Source organism: Mobula birostris, chromosome 17, assembly GCF_030028105.1.
Source record: "Mobula birostris isolate sMobBir1 chromosome 17, sMobBir1.hap1, whole genome shotgun sequence".
Taxonomy (NCBI): domain Eukaryota; kingdom Metazoa; phylum Chordata; class Chondrichthyes; order Myliobatiformes; family Myliobatidae; genus Mobula; species Mobula birostris.
The window spans coordinates 68,774,306-68,800,174 of NC_092386.1; the positions used below are offsets into that span (position 1 = coordinate 68,774,306).

The following is a 25,869-nucleotide window of genomic DNA, read 5'->3' on the forward strand; positions in this document are numbered from 1 at the left end:
ACTTCAAAAGCTTAATACTAAATCATCGTAATTTCCATTTACCAGAACCATACTTTTTTGTAGCAACACACATACAAGTTGCTGCTGAACGCAGCAGGCCAGGCAGCATCTCTAGGAAGAGGTGCAGTCGATGTTTCAGGCTGAGACCCTTCGTCAGGACTAACTTTTTTGTAGCTACTTTTTTCCATCTATAGAAATGTCGTTGCTACTTCCAAGTTTAAAAAACAGAAGTATATTGAATTGATATTGTGAATTTTCGTCACTCAGCACACTCTGAAGGCGTGTAACACTGAACAAATATTTGATATACTGCGAATCCTGAGCTATGAATATTTTTGTGGATATTGATAACGTGAAAATACTCACAATGGAACAAATAAAATCATGAACTTTAAGTGAAAGAAGAAAGTGTTAAAACATTATTTGGATGGATCATCGGTCTCACTTCAAAGTACTTGCATGATAAAACTAAGTCTGAAAATGTGAGTGTGTCAAACAGCATTGTACCATATAGATACTATTAATATCTATATTATAATATTAATATAACATTAAGATACAAGATTAATAAAATTAATAAATATTAAGATTACAATCTGTTGAATGATAGAAGTCTAAGTGACCATCATATCCAGATGCATCATGGCTTATTATGGCAACTGTTCTATCTGGGACTGCAAGAAATTGCAAAGTGTGTGGACACAGCTCAGCACACATGGAAACCAGCCTCCTCTTCATTGACTCAGCCTACACTTTTCACTGCCTCAATACAGTAGCGAACATAATCAAAGATCCCAATATTTCTATTTTCTCCAACTCCCACTGGACAGAAGAATACATAATACATAAGCCTGAATGCACATAGTACCAGGCTCAGGCACAAATTCTACCCTGTAAGAGTACTGAATGGTCTTGTAGCTCAAGATGAACTCTTGACCTCACAATGGCACCAGCGTACAACACTCCCTTGGTTGACATCTTCCAGATAGACTATGAAAATCCCACATAAAAGTTGCTGGTGAACGCAGCAGGCCAGGCAGCATCTATTGGAAGAGGTACAGTCGACGTTTCGGACCGAGACCCTTCATCTGTAGATGCTGCCTGGCCTGCTGAGTTCACCAGCAACTTTTATGTGTGTTGCTTGAAATTCCAGCATCTGCAGATTTCCTCGTGTTTGCGAGACTACGAAAATGTCTTTTCACTTCTTTTACACTTTAAATCTATTTCTGGGATGGGACTGCTAGAGCCAGCAATTTACAGTTTGGAGATCGATTGAGTGATCCAGCGCTTTGGTGTCTCCGAGAAGATTCCGGAAAGTGAGCACATACTCAGACAGCCTCGACGCAAAGAAACTTCCAAGATGGGGTGTGAGCAGATGTTCAACTACATTTCACTGATTAAAGCAACCATTAATCACCAATTAAAGTGTCAAGGAAGATTGAGACAGAGGTGAATGTGAAAGGAGAGTAATCGTTCAGCACCAACGGCCTTCCTTTTGATCGCTGCTGAGCAGTCTGTGAGTGGCCTATCGCTATGTGGTTGGCGGGTAGGCCTCTGCTTCATGTGGTGTACCTCTCTTTCGATGACTGTCAGTGATATTGGAGGATGGCATCATGGTTCTGTGTTTATGGATTGGACTATTGTAGTTATGGACCATGGACTTTTTCCAGACTTATGTTTTTTAAAATATTCTGTGTCTTTTATCAGCCATTCATCCTGTTGTGTGAGGGAAGGGGGTTTGGGAGTTAACGTACATTTGTGTTCTGTTAGGTTTTTGTGCTGGGGCGGGAAGATAGGTTTGATATTTCCCTCTGAATGACTTTCATGTTCTTTCTTTGCTTTGAGGCTATCTGGAGAAGATGAATTTCAGAGTTGTATATGGATACAAACTTTGATAATAAGTGAACGTTTCAACAATCTACCCTGTACTTTCTCTGCAACTGAAACTCTAGCATTTTATTTTCTAGCACTACCTCAGTGCAGCAATGTGATAAAAATGAATGGCATGCAAACCCAAGTTTGTCACTGTACTGAGGTATATGTGACAATAATAAACCAATTTAAATTACCATTTCAATATTCTCTTGAAGATCACATTTCAATTGATCCCTCTCAGTCTGAAGACCCAACAATTCTTTACACAGGTTCTCTTTCTCTTCACTGATAGTCTTGCAATTTTCCTCAAGTATGAGAAGCTGTTCAGTTAAATTCTTTATCACAGTTGTTTCAACCGCACTACTCACATTTAGAAGGTCTTCATCCTAGTCACAAAATATAAAATTTCAAACACCATTCTTCAAATATTTGGTAACAAATATAGACATTTCATTGATCACTTTTGCACATTAACAAGAACACCAGAATAGGAAACTCACTTCAAGCCAACAGAAAGTAACTAAAAAGTTTGAAATATGTTTTGGCAGCAAGAACACTAAGATTCATCTACACTTTAAATAATGCTGTAAAACCCCAACTTAGTCCCAGCAGGAAAAAAATACTGTACATCAACTACTCATTTTTCAACCAGCAGATTTAGAATTTATACATTTAAATAGTAAATAAGGATAATTAGACTGCAATTTAATAGGATCAAGATCACATCCGAATATTTTTTCTTTACTTATGCTCTTTAAACCTGTGCACCTAAAAGACAACATTTGTTCTTGACTTTCATGCTAATGTAGGATTATAAGAATCTATCTCTTCAGCAATCAGTTCAGTCAGGAAATTAATTCAATTACTAGAATGTGAAATTCATCTTTAATTTAACCATTAACCTAAAAAAAATTTTTGTATACTTCCAACAGAAATAAAATAACTTTACCGAAACATTAATCAACCTCACATTTTTAAAGTAAAATCTTAATTTAGTCACATTCATAGCTGAAAAACATACAGGAAGTTTGTAGCATATTAACATTACTTGATTAATCTTTTGGGACTTGGGTTGCGACAGTGCTAGTTCTTCATTGTCTTTTGTTAAAACTTGTAATTTAGTCATCAGCTCTTCTTTCACTTCATTAAGTAATTTAATATCTTCTGATGCTTTAGTAAGTTTATCATCTAGTAAAAGGGAAGCAAACAATAACAGACTGCATTTCCAAAGACAAAAATATGTCCATATAGCATACTCTATATTAACTTTGTGATTTTCCATTCTAATGAAACAAATAACAAAAAAAATCTGCTACATGCTCCATTGCTGCTGCACATTTGGAAAACAGTGATTCACTGTTACATTAATATCTTTGATTTGTTTAGGTACAATAGATTGTTGGTGTAAATACATTACTCTATTCCATAATTATGTAAATTGAACAATAAAGAAAAGCAGGAGAAAAAATGCCAGTAATAATTTTGCTGAAATAGTTTAGGTTAAAGAGGTGATTTCATTAATTGAACGTCTTCCTCTTTAATGATTACTAATGGCGGGTTTGTCAAAGAGACAATATCTCTACTTGAATCTGAACTTAGCTTGTACCTCTAGCTTTAGCATAAAATCATTTGTACCTGAATACATGTCTACTACTTGTGTTGGCACGTAACTTCCGTGCAACAGAAAATAGAGCACATCACACCGCTATAGTGGGTTGTTAAATTGAGCTCAATGCCATGGAGTTGAGATTCAGAAATGAAATATTAAACAAGGAATTACGTCCCTTTTAAGGTATACACATGATTCAGAGTCAAAAGTAATTATCTACATCTGCAACTCAGTCTGATGCTAGAGAAACTGGAGGCTGTCAGGACAAGAGAACTACCCCAATTCCTTCCCATGGTTACTTGTGCCTAGTTGAATCAGTTCTCCCATGTGCATTCTACTTTTGCCCTGGCTACAATCCTGAACAAACAATGCCGGTTAGAGCACAAGATTGACCAGGCACTTGGACTGACATATAGCAACAATTGCTTCCAACCAGCTTTGAACCAAGCAAGCTCAGCTTCCAACATGGGCCAATTTCTATTCCTTTTTGACCAATGCAGTCAAACTTTTAAATCACTTAGCAAGCTACAGCTCTCAGTGCGACTCAACTAACATTTATTTCAAATTAGAACTGTAGAAAAGGGTAGTGACAAGAAGTCATCTTAACATCTATAATTAAACTTTTGCCATTAGAACATCATTAAAATTTAAATCAATGACTCTCAGAAAGCATAATGTTCTTCAGATACTAGGGACAAATTGTGAACCTCACTTACCACCTCAATCAATGATAATTTTCTTAAGTATTAATTGACTTGATTTATTGGTAAATGTAAAATTTTCAAAACTATTAATTTCTGTATTGATTTGATTAACAGGATCCAAAGTTAAAATAAATACAACCAGAACAATTGATAAAATATTATTCTCACTTATTTCATTTTGCTTTACAATCTCATGTGTTAGCTGTTGTTCCAGCTCTTTAACTTTCCCTCCCTTGTCTTCAATGTTATGCTGAAGTTGTGAACATTTAGCTCTCTCTTCTTCAAGTTGTCTGCAGTACAATTCCAATTCTGTTTTGAAACTTTCCATTCTACATTGTATTTCTTTCTGTAGAAAGCACAAGGAAATATGGGAGCAATCGTGTTAGGTTTCAATAATGGTGCAAAAATATCAGTTTCCATTTCAACCCTGTTTTCTTGAAATGTGAGCAGAGTGCTAAATTACTATGCCAACATACATTATGTTATGTCATCATATCTCAACAAAAAAGTGTTTAAAAAGTTAATCCATGTATTAATAGATTTAGAACTTGCCTTTTTGAACTAATCTATAATATATTCAGCATGGGAAAAAAGTCTACACCATTCATGGAACTTGAACAACAATTAATTTACAAATCAACTACAATATTGTAGCTTATATTATAATTAGTAGGAAGGAAACAAAAATATCAATTACAAGTCATTAACAAGCTAGCCAAGGACACATCAGGTGGATACCAAGCTCAGAGATGAGTTTACTTAGCAGGGAAATGATTTATTTTTACTTTTTAAAATACAGAGGTAGGAAACATATATTACTTGCTGCAACTTCCAATGCATCAAGGAAGGACTACTCTGTCGAAAAAAATATTCTTAATTCCCTTAGAAAGAATGCATAAGGATCCCTGATGAGCTGTTTAAAAGGGACTTTTAACAACCTCACTGCTTTTGTTTTACCTGCTGTTCAGCGTTCAAATTTTCCTGATGAATCCTCTCATTTTGAAGGCTGTTCACTGCTTCTTGGAGTTTGTCCCTTTCTTGAACAATCAGTGATACTTCTCCCCGCAAGTTTGCAAGTTGGTTATCATTTTCTTCTTTGCCAACTAATAAGTTATCACGTTCAGAGGTGACACCATTCCGTTCTTCTGTTAACTTTAAGACCTAGATGCACATTTATTGCAGATGAACTTTCTCCCACATCATTGGTAGCCACATTACTATAAACTTTTCTTTACACTCCATTTCACCTCCAAATCTCTCTAGCCTTTTTTTGTAGTCCAGAGCCTTCACTTGCCAAGTGACATCAACAGAAGATTATCTTTGTTGCAAAGTTTTTAATCATGCTACTGCATTCCAAGATTTTAATATCAAAACTTGTGAGCCATAGAATCAGAGATACAACACAGAAACAGGCTTCAGCCCACTGACCATCTGCACTCATTTGTACACTAATCCACGACTACCCCACATACACTACTCAGACCTTTCAATATTTGATAGATTTCAATGAGATTCTCCCATTTGTCCAAATTCCAATGAGTACATGCCCAGAGCCATCAAACACTCCTCATATGTCAATCCTTTCATTCCAGTAATCATTCTCCGAACCTCCTCTGGACACTCTCCAATGACAGCACATATTTTCTTAAACAAGGGGCCAAAATTGCTCATAGTACTTCAGATGTAGTCTGACCAATGCCTTATAAAGACTCAGCAATACATCCTTGCTCTTATATTCTAATCCTCTCAAAATTAATGCTAACATTGTTTGCCTTTCCTACCATCGACTTAACCTGCAAGTTAACCTTCAGGGAATCCTGCACAAGCATTTTTGAACTTTCTCCCCATTTAGAAAATAGTCCATGCCTTGAGTACTTGTACCAAAGTGCACAACCATACACTTGCACCATGCACTATATTCCATCTGTCACTTCTTTGCCAATTCTCCTAATCTGTCCAAGTCCTCCTGCAGACATCCTGCTTCCTCAACACTACCTGTCCCTCCATCTATCTTCAGATCATCTATAAACTTTGTTGTCTTCCAAATCATTGATGTATAACTTGAAAAATGGTCTCAACAGCAATCCTTGTGAAACAGCGCAAGTCACCAGCAGCCAATCACAATTTTCTAAGTGCATGTCCATCTTTATACACACACTTTACCTCTTGCCAATCCACCAAAGTCTTCTTTCTATGCTAATGTTTTTGTAGTAATACCATGGGCTGTCTTGTTAAGCAGCCTCATGTGCAGCACCTTGTCAAAAGGCCTTCTGAAAATCCAAATAAACAACATCCACTCATTCCTTCGTCCATTCTGTCTCTTAGCTCCTCAAAGAATTCCAACAGATTTGTCAGACAAGATTTCCACTAAGGAAACCATGCTAACTTGGGCTTATTTTATCATGTGCCTCCAAGTGTCTTGAAACCTCATCCTTAATAATGGACTCCATCATCTTCCCAACCACTGAAGTCAGGCTAACAAATCAATAATATCCTTTCTTCTGCCTCTATCATCTTAAAGAGTGAAGTGACTTTTGCAATTTTACAGCTCTCTGGAACCAACCCAGTGAATCCTTAGAGATCATTTCTAACGTCCCCCCCCCGCCCTTTTCCTAACTATATCGTTGGTACCAATATATAGCTTGTCTTCCAACTGCTCACACTCCCCATTTAGAATGCTGTTAACCTGATCCAAGACATCCCTGACCCTGGCACCTGGGAGGCAAAAAGAGATCTGTGTTTCTTTTTCACAAACATAGACGCTCCTATCTGTACCTCGAACTATGAAATCCTCCAACCACTACTGCTCTCCTCTTCGCTCCCCTTCCCTTCTGAGCCACAGAGCCAGTCTCTGTGGCAGAAACCTGCCCGCCATGGCTTCTCTCAGGTAGGTCAACCCCTCCTTCTCCTCCAACATCATCCAAAGAGATATACTTATTACTGAGGGGAACAGCCACAGGGGTACTCTGCACTGGCTGCCTATTCCCTTTCCTTCTCCTGACAGTCACCCTGGTATCTGCCTCCTGCAATTTAAGGCTGGCTACCTCCATTTCCAGTTACGCAATAAATAAAACAAAAAAACAATAGTTACCAAAATAATAGTCGTTGCAATTCAAAACTCACTGGGCTTTCTGACATGAAGGATGAGATATCCTTCCAAATATTTTTTTCGCCCCAGTATACAGGCAACAGGTAAAGAGGGAATGTTTAGCTATAGAAAGTGCTTTACCTGTTTTTCTAATTCATCTATTTTCTCTGGCAACAAATTGTTTTGAGATAAAAAAGTCACTTCTTGTTGCAGACTGATGTTTTCTTTTTTCGCTTTCTCCAACTGTTGATTAAGATCAGCAATGCTCTTTTCCAGGTGAACACGATCCAATACATCTAAGTCAGTCACAAAAAATAACCTGCTTTACAGTTTCACAATATAATGACTTCTTTTTAAAAATATTAAAATCTTCTCATATGCATTAACTTCCGTGGTGCAGAAGGGAGAGAAGATGAAGAATGCAGTACTGTAGTCATAGCGGATTCCATAGTGAGGGGAACGGACAGGAGGTTCTGTCAGCCTGATAGAGATACCCACATAGTGTGTTGCCTCCCAGTGCCAAGGTACGGGATGTCTCAGATCGGGTGCAGAGTATTCTCAAGGAAGAAGGTGAACAGCCAGAAGTCTTGGTACATGTTGGTACCAATGACATAGGTAAAAAAAAAAAAAGGGAGGAGGTCCTGAAGAGAGAATTCAGGGAGTTGGGTAGGAAGCAGGACCTTTAGGGTAGTAATCTCAGGATTGTTGCCCGTGTCACGTGCTAACGAGTGCAAGAATAGCATGATCAGGCATATTAATGTGTGGCTGAGAGACTGGTGTAGGGGGCAGGGCTTCAGGTTCCTGGATCATTGAGACCTCTTCTGGGAGAGGTACGACCTGTACAAAAAGAACGGGTTACACCTGAACCCAAAGGGGTCCAATATCCTAGCAGGCAGGTTTAATAGAACTGTTCAGGAGGGTTTAAACTAATTTGGCAGGGGAATGGGAACTGGACTGATAGGGCTGAGGAAAGAGAAATCAGAAATAAATCAAAGATAGTGTGCAACAGAGATGATAGAAAGGACAGGGAGGAGATGAGGAATCATCACAGCCAGTGGGATGAATTACAGGGCAATAGAGGCATGGTGCAATTAAAACAGAAAGCAACAAATACTGGACTGAAATTGTTATATATGAATGCATGCAGCATAAGAAATAAAATGTACAATCTTGAATTTCAGCTATAGATTGGCAAGTACGACATTGTGGCCATCTCTGAAACTTGGCTAAAAGATGGCTGTCATTGGGAGCTGAACGTCCAAGGACATATAGTATATCGGAAAGATAGGTTAGTAGGTAGAGGGGGTGGTGTGGCCCTGTGTACAAGAAATAATATTAAATCATTAGAAAAGGAATACATAGGATCCATGACATAGGATGACTATGGGTTCAGTAAAGAAATGGCAAGGATAGAAGGACTCTAAATGGCAGTTGTATACAGGCCTCCAAACAGCAGCCGGGATGCAGATTACAAATTACTGCAGGAGATAGAAAAGGCGTGTCAGAAGAGCAATGTCATGATAATTGTGGAGAGTTTAACATGAAAGTGGATTGGGAATACCAGGTCAGTACTAGACCTCAAGAGAGAATTTGTAGAATGTTCGAGGGATAGCTTTTTAGAACAGCTTATTGTTGAGTCCACTAGGGGATCGGTTGTGCTGGGTTGGCTGCTGTGCAATGATCCGGAAATGACAAGAGGGCTTAAAGTTAAGGAACCCTTAGGGGACAGTGATCACAATATGATCAAGTTCACTTTGAAATCTGAGAAGGAGAAACTAAATTCCAACATGTCGGTATTCCAATGAAATAAAGGAAATTGCAATGGCACGAGAGGGGAACTGGCCAAGGTTGGCTGGAAAGGGAGACTAGCAGGAAGGACAGCAGAGTAGCAATGGCTGCAGTTTCTACGAAAAATGAGAGAAGTGCAAGACAGATATATTCCAAATAAAAAGAAAATTTTGAATGGAAAAAAGGACACTACCGTGACTGACAAGTGAAGTCAGAGCCAAAGTAAAAGCAAAAGAGAGGGCATACAAGGAAACCAAAACCAATGGGAAGATAGAGGATTGGGAAGCTTTTAAAAACTTGCAGAAGGAAACTAAGGTGGTCATTAGGAAGGAAAAGGTGAATTATGAAAGGAAGCTGGCAACTATTGTCAAAGATACTAAAAGCTTTAAGTATATAAAGGGTAAAAGAGTTGAGGGTAGATATAGGACTAATACAAAATGACACTGGAGATATTGTGATGAGAGATGCAGAGATGGCAGAGGAACTGAAAGCATATTTTGCATCAGGCTTCACAATGGAAGACGTCTTCAGTATACTGGACATTCAAGAGTGTCAGGGAAGTGAAGTTTGTACAGTGAAAATTACGACTGAGAAGGTGCTCAGGAAGCTTAATGGTCTGAGGGTGGATAAATCTCCTGGACCTGATGGAATGCACCCTCGGGTTCTGAAGGAAGTAGCTGGAGAGATTGCGGAGGCATTGATGATGATCTTTCAAGAATCAATAGATTTTGACATTGTACCAGACGACTGGAAGATTGCAAATGTTACTCCACTATTTAAGGGTAGGAGGCAGCAGAAAGGAAACTATAGACTTGTTAGCCTGACATCAGTGGTTGGAAAGTTGTTGGAATCGATAGTTAGGGATGAAATTACAGAGTACCTGGAGGCACATGACAAGATAGGCCAAAGCCAACATGGTTTCCTGAAAGGAAAATCCTGCCTGACAAACCTACTGCAATTTTTTGAGGAAATTACAAGCAGGGTAGACAAAGGAGATGCAGTGGATATGGTGTACTTGGATTTTTGAAGGCTTTTGACAGGATGCTGCACACAAGGCTGCTTAACAAGATAAGAGCCCATAGAATTACAGGGAAGTTACTAGCATGGGTGGAGCATCGGCTGGCTGGCAGAAAACAGAGAGTAGGAATAAAGGGATCCTATTCTGGCTGGCTGCCAGTTACCAGTGGAGTTCCAAAGGGGTCAGTGTTGTGACCGCTGCTTTATACAATATATGTCAATGATTTGGACTATGGGATTAATGGATTTGTGGCTAAATTTGCTGATCATACAAAGATAGGTGGAGGAGCGGGTAGTGTTGAGGAAACAGAGAGACTTAGATAGCTTAGGGGAATAGGCAAAGAAGTGGCAAATGAAATACAACGTTGGAAAGTGTATGGTTATGCACTTTGGTGGAAGTAATAAACGGGCAGACTATTACTTAGATGGGGAGAGAATTCAAAATGCAGAGATGAAAAGGGACTTGGGAGCCCTAGTGCAGGATACCCTAAAGGCCAACCTCCAGGTTGAGTCAGTGGTGAAGACGGCGAATGCAATTTTGGCATTCATTTCTAGAGGTATAGAATATAAGAGCAAGGATGTGATGTTGAGGTTCTATAAGGCACTCGTGAGACCACACGGAGTATTGTGTGCAATTTTGGGCTCATTATTTTAGAAAGGATATACTGACATTGGACAGGGTTCGGAGAAGATTCACGAGAATGATTCCAGGAATGAAAGGGTTACTGTACAAGGAACACCTGGCAGCTCTTGGGCTGTATTCCCTGGAGTTTGGGGGCGGGGGTTGGAGAAATCTCAAACATTTAGACTGTTCAAAGGCCTGAACAGATTAGATATGGCAAAGTTATTTCCCATGGTAGGGGATTCTAGGACAGGAAGGCACGACTTAAGGATTGAAGCACGCCCATTTAGAACAGAGATGCAGAGAAATTACTTTAGTCAGAGGGTGGTAAATCTGTGGAATTTGTCGGCACGAGCGGCTCTGAGGGCCAAGTCATTGGGTGTATTTAAGGTAGAGGTAGGTTCTTGATTAGCCTGGAAATCAAAGGATATGGGGAGAAGGCAGGAGAGTTGGGCTGATTGGAAGAATTGGATCAGCCACAATTATATGGCGGAGCAGACTCGATGGGCCGAATAGCCTAGTTCTGCTCCTATACCTTATGGTCTTGTGGTCTTAACATAACTTAAATATGTTAAGATATTCTAGTTTCTGCATTAAGCGTGTAGAATAACATCCTCTTTTTCCCTCATTCTCAAGACCTAGGTGATGACTGCTGCTAAAAAAAGTTTGATTTTGAACCATCTCAGCAGTTTCATCCACTCCAACCTCAACTAGAGATTAGAATTTTAAACAATGACCACTGTGAACAAATCTCATGACATTTTTACTTTTCTCACAATTTAAAGGGACATTCTCTTGACAAAGACAGACTGAGACCCACATAGCTTTGGAACAGCAAACTATTCAACACTTAAATTAACAGAGTATGCTTTGGCTTTTCTGGTTTCTTCCCACCATCCGAAGACGTATTAGTTGGCAGTCTGGTTGGTTACTGTAAATCGTCCCATGATTAAGTTAGGATTAAATCAAGGATTGCTGGGTAGTGTGACTCGAAAGACCACAAAGGCCCATTCCAAACTGTATTGCAATAAGATAAAAATAAATTAAAAAATGTGAACTAAGTGATTTTCACTGTGGATTGATTGTTGGAGTCAGATGGGGTTGTTTGAGTACTTCAGAAACTGCTAATCTCCTGGAATTTTCACACACATTCTTTCAAGTTTACAGAGAATAGTGCGAAAAACAAAACAGATTCAGTGAGCAGCAGCTGTGTAGGTGGAAATGCCTTGATAATGAGAGAGGCCAGACTTGGTCAAGCTAACAGTAACTCAAACAACAGAATCTCTGAATGTACAATATATCAAACCTTGAAGTAGATGGGCTACAGCAGCAGAATACCACAATGGGCTCCACTCCTGTACCTTATAAAGTTGCCACTGAATGTATTCCCAGAATAAGTGGATCCCTATTTACAATGGGAGGAGGAATTTCTTTTCTCCATCCAGAAGTTTGAGAATCTCCACTCCAATCCTGTTAACCATAGCCAAATATTTTCCTTAAATGCCAAATACATGCCAGAACAGTACCTTTAGGAACTTTCCCATCCAGAAGAGATATCAGCTTGACATTTTCACTGTAAACAGATTTCAATTCTTTCTGCAAATCAGATTGCATTTGCTTGTAGCGTGACTGTTCAGTATCTAGCTTTTTGCAGTACAACTGGACATCTTTTTCCATCTGTTGATATTTCATTGTCATTTCATTCTTCAGTTGATACAGGTTAAAAGGAAAAGAAAAACAGGATTAAAATTAAAATTTATGTTAGGTCATCATTATTTCACTTTGGAAGTAACTTAAAACTGGCATCAGATATTTTGATTTTTTCATGTCTTCAGAAATAATATACATACCATGGTCTATAACCATGTTACTATAATCACTTTCCTAACCCACAACGGTTAGCAATTTTAAAATTCTGAAAAACTATTTGTTTTAAATTAGTATGGCAAGAAAGATGGTGAATCTAAAGATACATGTAATATAACTACTTCATCCTAAGTGACTCTGTTTTGCATTTACATCAATCACAGAGCATTCCAAAATTACTTAATTGGCTGTGGAAGTGCGCAAAGGGTAATCACTTTTACAACCTGAGATATACTTCTATCAGGTTACCCCTCAGTGCATCCCCATCGCTCCAGAGAACAATCCAAGTTTCTCAGCCATTCCTTATAGTTAACACTTGCTAATCAGACAACATCCTGTTAAACCTCTTCTGTATTTTCTTTGGAATCCTTCCTGCAGTGCAGTTGCACCATTTTCTGACTTTTATATTCAGAGCTCTGATCAGTGAAGGCGAGTATGCCATATTCTGTCACCACATGATAACCAAAATGTCAAGTCCCTGGGATTTCTTAATGGTCCTCTAGCAGATTGCTGCTGTTTTATTCCAGTTTTATTTTTAATATAAAGTATATGGTTATATGTTTGGAATTTTTAAACTTATAATAGCATGCAGTGTTTGAAACTAAATTTAAAAATTGTAATCTTTTTTCAACTCATTAGCCTGACTCGTACCAATTTCCACCTAAACTACTTACAATCTTTCTCAACCTCCATTACTACATATTAAATCTCTTGCTTCTGTTCTTCACCTCTTCCAATTTCCTCTTTTACATTGACTCAGCTTCCACCTTACCCCATCTTCTCTTACATTCATTACTGACTTTTGTCCAGCACTCTTTAATACCCTACTTTCTTCAACCTCTCTACATTTTACATCTATTATTTTCTCTATTCCATTATAAATATGGAGAAAACCAAATGAAAATGAATCACTTGATTATTGACAGCATATTAATTCATCTGGCAATGTGCTGCACTGATTTTATTTCATTACCATGGTTTCTTTGAGCTCCAAATTTTCACTCCTCAGAATAGCAGACTTTTTCTTTGCATCACAGGTCACAACTTCTGCATCGTTCAATGACTGTTGTAGATGTTTGTTCTGAAATCATGCCAGCAGAAAGCAAAAGAAAATGCATGATTTAAACTATTATTAATCCGTTTCCAACACAAAGTAAATATTAGTGTAGAGCAAAATTTTACTGCTGTAATTAACAAAATTTGACCAAGAGCTGGAATGCTGAAGCTAGATTCAAAAGACAAAGTCTACACTTTCATATTGGTTGAGGAGATGGGGTTTAAAATCAGACAACTTGCAAAGGGAAATGAAAAATAAACAAAACTGAGCAGGACAGTGACAAGAATAACCATAATCAGAGTGCATCAGAAAGGAGCGAAGCACAAGGATGCACCAGAAACTACAGCCAAATTAAAATGAAGCAAGATGAGAGCTGTCATTTGGATTCCCACAGCAATATAAATAAACATGTATGACCTGATGGTTATTGCAGAGACTGAGGACAGGAGATGGCATATGAGGAAAGAATGGTTAATGTTTCAGGTTGTAACCTGATGTCCGTACTAAGAGTCTAGATGGCCAGTATACAGAGGAGAGAGGAAGCACTGAGATGGAAGCCTGAGGAAATGGTGGACCAAAGAGGGTACAAAGATGATGAGCAGGTCGTGCTGTGTTCGGGGAATGGAGTGGGCAGACAGTGACAGGTGGATAATAGAAGGAGGCAAACTAAGAAAAAAAAACTGAGAATCAGATTGAGCAAGGTGGGATGAGGGGAATGGGAAGGTTGGAGACAACTGCTGGAGAGAAATAAGCAGGAACACAAAGGACTACCAAATGCTGGAATCTGATAAGGAGGTGATAACTGGAACCATTGGGACAGAAGCAGATGGAACCTCAAAAGTTTATTGCAGCGAGCGGGGGGCAGTGGAAATCTGCAGGTGAATTATGTGCAGCAGGTGGATAGAACCAGGAGAGGTAGAGGAAAGTGGAAAAGGGGACAAAAGTAGGAGCACTGGATCAAAAGGGATCGGGGGGGGGGAGAGAGGAAAACTCACGACGGAGAACGATTATCTAAAATAGGAAAACTCAACGCCCATGCCTTTGGGTTAAAGACTACTGAAATGGAATACAGTAGGTTGGTTCCTCTAAGTTTCATTGGGCTTCAGCGCAGCAGTGGAGAAAGAAGAAGAGGATGGGTAGGACTCAGCAGGACTAGGAAGGGGAACTGAAGTAACATGCAATTTGGAGCTCAGGATGCCCTTAACGTGCTATTGATATTCTAAAAGGGAGAAAGCATACTAGGAATTTTGCCAAGATCAAGGTTTTGCTAGCAGTGAATCTAAAACCAGCAGCAAAAGATGATAGCCATTTAGGACAGAGGAGAAATTCCTTTACTTTGGATGATATAATTTTCAGAATTCTCTATCCAAGAGGAAGCTGAGCTTTGAAATACTTTCAATGTATTAAAGAACTGTTAGATATTAGAATCCAAGGTTATGGAAATAAGGGAGAACTATACAAAGTGCAGAAAATCATGATTTTTATTGAATTGTAGAGAAACCTTCCAATCAACCTGTACTATTTTAATGTTATGCTCTGCTGTACTGACAGGGTATTGCAGCTAAATATTTACTGTGTACAATACTCAACCAAGTAAAATTCTATTATCAACAAGGAACCTCAGAAATGTAATAAGCCAAATAAAATCAGCATGGAGCAAGTAGATATCACATCAATACCTGATCTATTAATGACTCAAGATCCGTTTGGCCATCTGACAACTCTCTTAGTTCATCCAGTCGCTTTTGAAGAACGAGAAGTTTCTGCTGTTGTTCTTTCAATTGGTCAGTTTTGGTCATCAGTTCAACCTATTAAGAAATTGAAATTCCCATTACAGCACCTGTTCAAAATACACATGCATCACCAACATCACAACTAAATTTCAAGATAAAGAAAATTATGGGGTTTTTTTTTTGAGAATGTTAATCGCAAGGTAAGGCCTTCAACACGAAGACAGAGACTGGAGATGCTGGAATCCAGTTCAAAACACAGAAAATGGTCAAGGATCACAGCAAGTCAGGCAGCATCCAGGAAGCAAAATGAACAGCCAACATTTCAGGCAGAGATCCTTCATCAGGAATGGAAAGAAATGGGGGAGAAGCCAAAGTAAAAGAGTAGAGGGAAGGGAAAGAGTTGGAGCTAGCAGGCGATAGAGGAATCTTGATGAGACAGTGTGAATCTAATAGGAGATAGGAGACAGGCTTTTATTACTTTTGTACAAGTTTTGATCTCAGAGGTGAATTTAGAAAATAAGCAAAAACTGGTACAAAGACCATAAAACAAAATATTCAGACTTAAATTTGTGACCAATCCAAAATCTATGAAGCAAATATTCTTTGGATCATCTATCAATTTAACAAGGATTACTGTCATAATTTGTTGATTCTGAGTTTTATTAAAGCACATGGAAACAAACAACTGAATATCACAAGACTTTGCAACTACTTTACGTTATATTTCTCAGCAGAGAAAGCCAATGCTGTGTTACATGGGGGAAACATCCAACTATTTGAATGATTCTAGACAAACAGAACAACCAAAGCTCTGAGTTTCATGAAATGAGCAAAATTCTTAATGGAATGATTAAATTTAGATGAGCATACCTCCAGTTCCTGGTTGTAAACCTCAGAATTGCGAACCAGTTCTTTCAACTTTGCAATTTCATGCTTTTGCTGTGCCTGCAAAAAAAAAAAATCAAGGAGAGATGGCTTTAGAAATAATGGTTACAACCAGCTATCAAAAAGATGATCTTCTTCAAATTCCATTTAAATTTCTTATCTAAATTCCACCTTTTGTTGACATTAATCCAAAATATATCAACTTTCATAAACAGACACTGTAATCATGCAAGTGATCCTCTCTTTGTGTATTATATACTATACAAAGTGCATAAGCAAAGAGAAAGCAAACATGTAAACGAATTTGCACAATTTTATTAAACAAAGTAATGGAAACTTGCTAACAAAAAAGGACTTTTCTAAGTCATTGCCTTTCATGATACATACTCCAGCCAACACAAGTATTTTCAAAATTCACTGCACATATTTGCTCAATACCTTTTCTTCTTTCTCAACAACTTTTTCCAAGAATTCAAACTCTTCAATTTCACGCCTCTCTTCATAGCAATCTCTCAGCCTTTTCAGTTCTTCGATTTCATCATTTTGTTTGTCATTTTCCATTTTGAAATATTTTTCAGTCCTCTCTTTCTCCTCCAAGAGTTGTTTTAATTGTCGGATCTCCTCTTTATGCTTATCATTCTCCATCTTTAAACTTTCTACATCGCTCTGTAAAGCAAACATATTACTAACACCCATTCAGGAAAGCTGAAATCTGGAAGTTTATTTGAAGCATTAGAAAGTTGTTGTTTTTTTTTATTATACAAGAACAGGCCATTTAGCCCAACAAGCTTACCAAATTCCTAGTCACATAGCGTGTTGAAATAACTTTCGAGTTTAGATTTTAAAATCTCTAAGCTAATACCCTCAACTACACAACCAGGAGGTTTGCTCCATGTGTCCACAACCTGCTGTGTAAAGAAATGCTTCCTGACCTAGTCTGAACTCTCCCCTCAATCAGTCTCCACCTATGGTTCCGCGTCCTTTGATGGATTAGTTTTGAAGTAGCAGCTGGCATCCATCTTACTTATAACTTTAATGATTTTAAACACTTCCAATCATGTCTCCTCTCATTCTACATCTACTTAAGCTTAAAAATACTAAATTCTTTCAATCTTCCTTCATAGCTCAAACCCTGCAGACCAGGAACGAGTCAAGTTGCCCTTCTGTGGACTTTCTCCAGTGCTTTCAAATCTTTCTCATAATATAGAGACTAAAATTGTACACAGAATTCACGATGTGGCCTCACAAGCACATTATACAGCTTAAGGAAGGCTTCCCTTGACTTTAAACTCTACTGAGCGCATTATGTAGCCCAACATTCTATTAGCCTTCCTAATCGCTTCTGAAGATTGTCAAGATGATTGTCTAGTGATGAATCTACCAGAACGCCTAAATCCTTCTCATAAAATGCACTAACTCAAGACCCCCCTTTATATATTTATATACAATATTTCTACTTCCTGTATGTAATACTTCACATTTATTTATATTACATTTCATCTGCCATTCATCTGCCCACATCTGGATTTTGTTTATATCTAACTATATTGATTCTGCTGCCTGAATGTTATCAGCCCATCCCTGTAATTTGGTGGCAAACTTTACTAGTTCTATTTGTTATGTGCTTATCCAAATCATTAACATAAGTTAAAAACAGCAGTGGCCCTGAAAAAGATTCCTGCAGAACCCCACTTTTAACTATTTCTAGGTGTGAAAATAATCCTCTCACCATAATTTGCTGATTTCTGTTGAGCCAATTCTGCACCCATTCACACAACTTACCCTGAATCCCTATCTCCTACAATTTGATTATTCACCTCTCATGGGGAAACTTGTCTAAAGCATTCTGAAAGTCCAAGTAAATGATATCAATCATTCTATTGTTATCATAATTTTTAGTTGCCTCTTCATAGAACTGCAGCATATTAGCAAAACATGATTTCCCTTTTCTGAACCCACACTGACTTTCTGCGTGTGTGCGCGCGCGTATGTATATATCAGTCACAGACCTTGGATACATGTTGTCTGGCCCTGGAGATTTATTAACTTTCAGCCTTTTGAACTGAACATGGACCTCACTTTCTAAGATCTCCAAGTTACTTAAAACAACCTTATTTTTCTCTACAATTACTGGCATATTCCTAACATCTTCGCAGGTGAATACTTTAGCAAAATACGAGTTGAGAGTACCCAGTATGTCTTTCTCTGCATTACTTAACAACGCACTTACTCCTAATGCACTTAACTTCCTCCTTAGCTTTCCTTTTACACGAAAGTATTGAAAAAATCTTTGGGTCCATCTTACCATTATCAGCAATATTTCTCTCAGCCTGCTTTTTGGCAATCCTAATTTACCTCTTGACAATAGCTCTCTGATTTTCATATGCCCTACAGTTAACACCTTTACTATTTTTTCTGTATTCCTTGTACAGCTGCCTTTTCTTCAATAATTTTTTATGTACATCTTCATTCATCCATGTAATAAATCCATTTTTCATTGCTTCTCCCAAACTTAGTTATGAATATTTCCTGCACTGCATGTATTACCTCTTTAACTTGACCCCATTGTTCCTCAACTGACTCAATGTCAAGCAGTTCCTTCCAGTTTACCTTACAAAGCCTTTGCCACATCTGCACAAACTCTGCCTTTCTGAAATTCAATTTAATGACTTTAGTTTTGACTGATTTACCTGGAAGGCAACACTACACCTGTGAGTCGACTGGGGTGATATACTGCGTCCGGTGCTCCCGATGTGGCCTTTTATATATTGGCGAGACCCGACGCAGACTGGGAGACCGCTTTGCTGAACATCTACGCTCTGTCCGCCAGAGAAAGCAGGATCTCCCAGTGGCCACACATTTTAATTCCACATCCCATTCCCATTCTGACATGTCTATCCACGGCCTCCTCTACTGTAAAGATGAAGCCACACTCAGATTGGAGGAACAACACCTTATATTCCGTCTGGGTAGCCTCCAACCTGATGGCATGAACATCGACTTCTCTAACTTCCGGTAGGCCCCACCTCCCCCTCGTACCCCATCTGTTACTTATTTTTATGCACACATTCTTTCTCTCACTCTCCTTTTTCTCCCTCTGTCCCTCTGAATATACCTCTTGCCTATCCTCTGGGTCTCCACCCCCACCCCGTCTTTCTTCCCGGACCTCCTGTCCCATGATCCTCTCCTATCCCCTTTTGCCTATCACCTGTCCAGCTCTTGGCTCCATCCCTCCCCCTCCTGTCTTCTCCTAACATTTTGGATCTCCCCCTCCCCCAACTTTCAAATCCCTTACTCACTCTTCCTTCAGTTAGTCCTGACGAAGGGTCTCGGCCTGAAACGTCGACTGTACCTCTTCCTAGAGATGCTGCCTGGCCTGCTGCGTTCACCAGCAACTTTGATGTGTGTTACCATCCTTTGAGGTCAGCCAGGTTTCAGTTATTGTTATTATATCATACTTGCACACAATGTTAATTATATTTTTAATACTTCTTGCAATTATACAGGACATCCTTAGTGTACTACTGATGTTTTTACCCTATTCCAACCCACGTTTATATTTTTGAAGCCTATAATTGGTTCATGTCCATATATGTTATTCTCCATTCAGGTGTTTAAACAGTCCCCAAGTAACTGAAGCCTATGCCTGCCCAGTACATTAGTGTCCTCCGGTTCCGATGTTATCTGTCCCAAAGGAATTGAGTTGACTATTTTTTTTTTTTACATCCTTCACATACATGAGTAAAAATCTTTACGTCTCCATCTAAATGCGCAATCACAGTAATTTATAATAAATGGAACAGTCAATGTAATGTAGAGTACACTCAAATCAGCGTGAGTTCATCAGTCTGATGGCCTGGTGGAAGAAGCTGTCCCGGAGCCTGCTGGTCCTGGCTTTTATGCTGCGGTACCGCTTCCCGGATGGTAGCAGCTGGAATAGATTGTGGTTGGGATGATTTGGGTCCCCAATGATCCTACGGGCCCTTTTTACACACCTGTCTTTGCAAATGTCCTGAATCATGGGAAATTCACAACTACAGATGCGCTTGGGCTGTCCGCACCACTCTCTGCAGAGTCCTGCGATTAAGGAAGGTACAGTTTCCACACCAGATAGTGATGCAGCCAGTCAGGATGCTCTCAAATGTGCCCCTGTAGAAAGTTCTTAGGATTTGGAGGCCCATACCAAACTTCCTCAAACATCTGAGGTGAAAGAGGCATTGTTGTGTCTTTTTCACCACACAGCTGGTGTGTACTGACCACGTGAGGTCCTCAGTGTTGTAGATGCTGAGGAACTTGAAGCTGTTTACCCTCTGAACCCCAGATCAATAGGGGTTAGCCTGTCTCCATTCCTCCTGTAATCCACAACCAGCTCCTTTGTATTTGCGACATTGAAGGAAAGGTTGTTTTCTTGTCAACATTGGGCCCCAGTTGATGCCCTTCTAACCTACACCGTCATTTGAGCCATGCTTTAGATCTTCTAATCTCCTCCATCTTACTTGGACTGGTGCGTGGCAAGGGCAGAACTTCTGAGAAGACCATCTTGTCATTTCTGTCCTTAAGCTTCTCAACTCACTCTTTAAATTTGTCTCGTTGAACAGACAGCCTGCCCTTACTTATGTCAATTGTCCTGATGTAGACAATAGCTACTGGATCCACCCCAGCTCCGTCTGGGAGCTTATCTACTTGTCCAGGGAGGTCTCCTGCTTGCGCACCTGGTAGGCAACAACTCCTTGTCAATACTCACCTGACTTTCAACCGTCCTGATAAATGAGTTTTCTACTATCACTACTTCCTTTTTTCGGGGTTTAGGATTAGAGAGGGTTCTTTGGGGCTTCTCTGTTCTACCTACCACCTCCGAGGTTTCATGGTCGTTGTCAAGCATCGCTAGATGTTCAAGATGGTTGGACACTTCCAACTCTGGGGTTGATGCCCCTGCACAAGTGTGCACCTCTTATCCTGCGCTTCCTTCCCACTGTTACCCACTTGTCTCCTTATTTCTGGTCTGGAGTCTCAACCCATGGCTCTCTTGGAGTGCACAGTATCTCCCTAAGGGAGATCTAGAGCACCTCTGCTAATTCTCTAATACATCACAGATCAGCTACCTCCCCAGATTCAGCCACCTTAATCCAAGGTTTCGGATCACCTGACATTACTCGCATGTGAACTCTCCAAGTGAGCAAGTTTCTGTCAATCTGAACTCAAGGCAAGACTGGCATTGCAGAGACTGCATTATTATACCGGAGGTGGGGGTAGAAGTACTAAACTGCTTAAAATTAAATGACTGTATTTCTTTAAATTTTTTAAAAAGTAAACTACTATTTATACTATTCCCACTTTGCTCCGATGTACCAGATAGCACCTAATGTGTGCTTGGACCTTCCCCGGACTTTTTAAGATTTGCATTCCCCAATCGATTCTCTTTCTCCGCCAGTAAAATACACTGTGAAGCGTTCTGGTCCCACCTTGTTAGGCCTGCAACAATTTCACCACTATCTAATTTCAGCCCACTTTGTTGTTGAAAACACACTAAGCACCTTTTACTGCTAGAAAACTGCTCGTGCAAAGGCAATTAAACAGGCCACCCAAAACAAGGGATGGGCAGGAAAAAAATTTCTTTGCTGTAAGGCATTTAAAATTTAAGACCGAACAAGAGTGCTGCAGACTAAACTTTTTGCTCACTTTTTCACCCTCTCCCAAACAGCATACACAGTAGGACCAGAGTCCACTGTACGAGCACGAAAAGAAAACCATGAATATCTATTCTGATTAGTGCAGTTCATAAAGCTCAACACTAACTGTTTTGCCAAGGCTTTGCACCATTCTGTAATATTAGGCAAGCAATTTATTCAAAAAGATCAGTCAGCCAAAAATAAAGTACGCTGAGTTATTAATACAACCCATTAAGCTGCTTTTAAAATGCAGGCAGATATTCAACCCTAGGACTTCACCTATCTTACCCTAGTCACAGTACACAATTTTTAAATCAATAGAAAGATTTAAAATTGGCTTAGGAAGAGAACCATTAAATTGTCTGAGCCATTAAATTGGCTATGATGGAACAGGGAAAGAGTGGGGCACATTCTGAAAGTGCAAAAAAAAAAAAAGGAAAACAAGGGGGGGTTAATGAAACAAATGACAAGGGTTTGCAATCTGCATAGGGAAAGGGTGGTATTATACAAAAAGGAAAAATAATCTAAGGTTCAAGTATGGTAGCAGAGCAAGTAGCAAAATGCTTTACAGTGCTAAGAATCGGAAGATTATGATTCAAATCACACTGCTGTCTGCGTTTGTACTTTCTTCCCACGTCCGCATGGGTTTCTACTGGGTTCTCCAGTTTCCTCCCAGATGCCGAAGATGTACAGGTTAGGGCTAGCATGTTGTGGGCACGCTACATTGGTGCCAGAAACATGGTGACACCCGTGGGCTGCTCTCAGTACATCCTTTTTTGGTCATTGACGCAAGCACCCCATTTCACTGGATGGTTCAATATAAATGTGACTAATCTGAGAATTTCGAAGGCAAAAAAATTTCAACATTTAGAAGGTTGCTCACAATTGCAAAATTATTCATCACAAGTTTTGTAATGACAGTTTTGTAAACCCCTTTGAGGTGCTTCCATATAGCGTATGGAAATTTTGCAATAACTTTTATTAGAAAGGGGCAGAAATTGTCTAAGGGAATTCCATTAGCAGCTGAAAACCTGCTTTCAATATTTGAGTACATCACTTGTTCAGAAAAACGCTGCGCTAGGAAAAGATCCGAGTTCCAAAGGTATCAGAAGATATTCCAATTAGGACGCAAATACAAGGATTTCAAATTAAATGCTGTCAGTCAGTCCCAGCTGACAGGGGTAGAGGTAATGGACAAGTAAAACTAAATGTTGAGAGAAATCAGAACTCTAATAAAAAAAAGATAAAGCAGACATAAGAACTTGGGCAAGGGAAGCAGATATTATAATGGAGCTCAGCTCATTACATACAATTATAGCACAGAAAAAGGTTGCTTAATTTTCTTTCAAGTTGTAGCAATGTTCATTTTCAGCCTCTTCTTAGCATCACTTCCATTCATTTTCCCTTTAACGTATCAATGTTATTTACCTCACGTAAAATTCAACAATCTAATGCCTCTCTGAATTAATTGCTTCCTTCAGAGGGTGAAGCAGTTTCTTTCAAAATCACTATTTATTAACAAATGCTTTGATTTCATAAAAACTAGTTTTAAAAAATCCAACAAGTGGAAGTGCCTCCTCGAACTTCAGCCCATCATATATTTTTTTTATATACAATTATGAACACTTTGGTCACGCTCTTCTCCCCCCCCCCCCCACAGGGAAAGTCTAGTCAACCTGTTTCAATTTCAATTTTCATATTCATTTTGCAAATCTTTTTGCAACAAATTCAGGGACTCTACTATCATAAACTCCTGGCAGCGCACATCTTGCACAACCTCTCATGGTCCCAGAACAAATCCTACACAATCAGGATAGCTCACTTTCCAAGGCGGCTGATGAAAACTGGACTATGGACATCTATGCTCATGGCATTCTACAGATGCGGAGTAGAGTATCCTAACAAGGTACATCACTGCATTCCACAGAAACTGCCTTGCAGTAGGTAAGTCAAAACTATCCAATGCATCACTGGCACCAGCCTACCCGGCATCGAGGATACATATACAGAAGGTGCCGTATAAGGGCTAGTAACATCATGAAAGATCCCACTCTCCATGCTCACGGACTTTATCCCACTCCTATCAGGGAGGAGGCAACATAGCATACACACAAGGACACCACGATTCTAAACCATTTACTTACCCCCAAGCTGTAAGGCCAATCAACCCCTCCACCCACTAACTCACCCTACCACGACCATTACTTCATTTCCCATCAGCCACCTTATGTACCCTAGACACTCCCGTGCCTAGCATCACTTTATGGATATACAACCAAGCAATCGTATGTTTGCATTTATATTTTTTATATTATCGTGGTCTTTACCTTAGTAGTTTTTATTATGCTGAATCAGATCCAGAGCAACACATTTTTCATTATCAATTAACACTTGTGTAGCGAAATGACATTAAACAATCTTCAATCATTTTCAAACACAACTTAAACATGACGGGAGATAGTGTAAAATTAGCATTAAAGTTCAACACAGTATTTTGCTTACATTTTCATGAGGTAGTCACAGTAGAGTTGTTTCATCAAAGCTCTATACACATTAGTTTCAATCCCAACTCTGTGCTATCTGAGGAGTTCACCCACTTCCCTAACTGCACCTGTGTCCTCCCACATCCCATCGTCATCTATTGGTAGGTTATCTGGACTCTTAATTGATTAGCATACAAAAAGTTTCTTCACAGATTTGATAGGCAGAGAGGTCTGCTATATACTCTCCCCATCTTTATCAACTTTTAAGAATTGGCCAGGTTTTTCATGCCTTGTGGAGCTAGCACTTGGCCAATTGATGCACTTTATTCAATTTGTTATTCCAAAGAAGAGCGAGCCAAGACCAAGGAATCACTTTGTCAAATATAAACCGTTTCAGGCTACTTGGCTTTGGGAAATGTATACCAATTGCCAATGAGTGATGGAAATGGTTATGATCTTCGGCAAAAGAAAAAGCACTGTTGGAAATGCCCTGTAAATCAGGTAGCATCTATTGAGAGAGAAACGGTATTAGTATATCAGGTCAAGAATATTTTATTAATAACTGACCCTTAAGTGCACGTTTTGCTTTTCCTTCTCTTTTGTCAGGTCCAGCTCATTCTCCAGCTCCGAAATTCTTTTTTTCAAATCATCGTTTGGCGATTCATCATACAGAATACTATGGAATAAATTTGATATATTTAAAAGTAGACAATAAATTTCATGCAATCACAATGATGATCAATAACATGCACAAATCAAGGTCACAGCACTGTTTCAATTAAACTTAATCAACTATAGGGTCTCCCTGTGCTGTTGGAGATCTGACTTATAGAAAGTCAACTTATGTAAATACACCCATAAATTTTTTTAGGAGACTGTTTCATAACAGTAAAATTAGTTACGGAAATATAAACAATTTCAAAAGTTATGGAAAAGGATTGCAGCTGGTCAATTCAAATAGTCATGAATCTCAGGAAGCAAACAAACACCATTGCCATTAAGAGAACAAGCTGCAAGTTTACAGCAGAGGCCAAGATTTGCTTCAGAAAGAAACAAAGCAATTTTTTCTATCGACACTTATAAAAATATCAAATAAGGCCAAATCGACTATTGCATGTGCAAATTTATAATTCAGTACTGTTGTAGGTACACAAGGAAAGACAAATAAGGTTTATGTTAGTTGTTGATATTGCTCATTTCTGACTCACAGAAAAGACTCAGGTTTATTATCACATCTTAAATGTGAAATTTGTTTTTGCAATATTACTATAAGTTACAAAATAAATAAATAAAAAACCAAAAGGCATGAAATAGCATTCATGGCTGTTCAGAAATCTGAGGGTTGAAGGGCAAAAGCTGTTTCTGAATTGTTGAGTGTGTGGTACAAGTCTTCAAACTCCTGTACCTTCTCCCTGATGATAGTAACAAGATGTCTGGATGGTGAGAGTCCTTAAGAACCATGTCTCCTTTTGC

At 39.0% G+C, this 25,869-nt stretch overlaps 1 protein-coding gene across 3 annotated transcripts in view; it reads right to left on the reverse strand.

Moving 5' to 3' along the window:
* The window catches only part of cenpe (centromere protein E), a 155,599-nt gene that overhangs the window by 71,749 nt on the left and 57,981 nt on the right, over positions 1–25,869 (reverse strand). For 2 of the 3 annotated variants that reach the window (XM_072281879.1, XM_072281878.1), the window contains exons 16-26: positions 24,964–25,072; positions 16,683–16,910; positions 16,230–16,304; positions 15,306–15,434; positions 13,543–13,650; positions 12,230–12,407; positions 7,418–7,572; positions 5,146–5,349; positions 4,357–4,534; positions 2,924–3,063; positions 2,070–2,261 (exon numbers count right to left, since the gene is read on the reverse strand). In XM_072281879.1, the coding sequence (XP_072137980.1) occupies positions 2,070–2,261; positions 2,924–3,063; positions 4,357–4,534; positions 5,146–5,349; positions 7,418–7,572; positions 12,230–12,407; positions 13,543–13,650; positions 15,306–15,434; positions 16,230–16,304; positions 16,683–16,910; positions 24,964–25,072 (1,696 nt within the window). The remainder of the gene's footprint in view (positions 1–2,069; positions 2,262–2,923; positions 3,064–4,356; positions 4,535–5,145; positions 5,350–7,417; positions 7,573–12,229; positions 12,408–13,542; positions 13,651–15,305; positions 15,435–16,229; positions 16,305–16,682; positions 16,911–24,963; positions 25,073–25,869) is intronic. The other variant, XM_072281880.1, reaches the window with a different exon arrangement.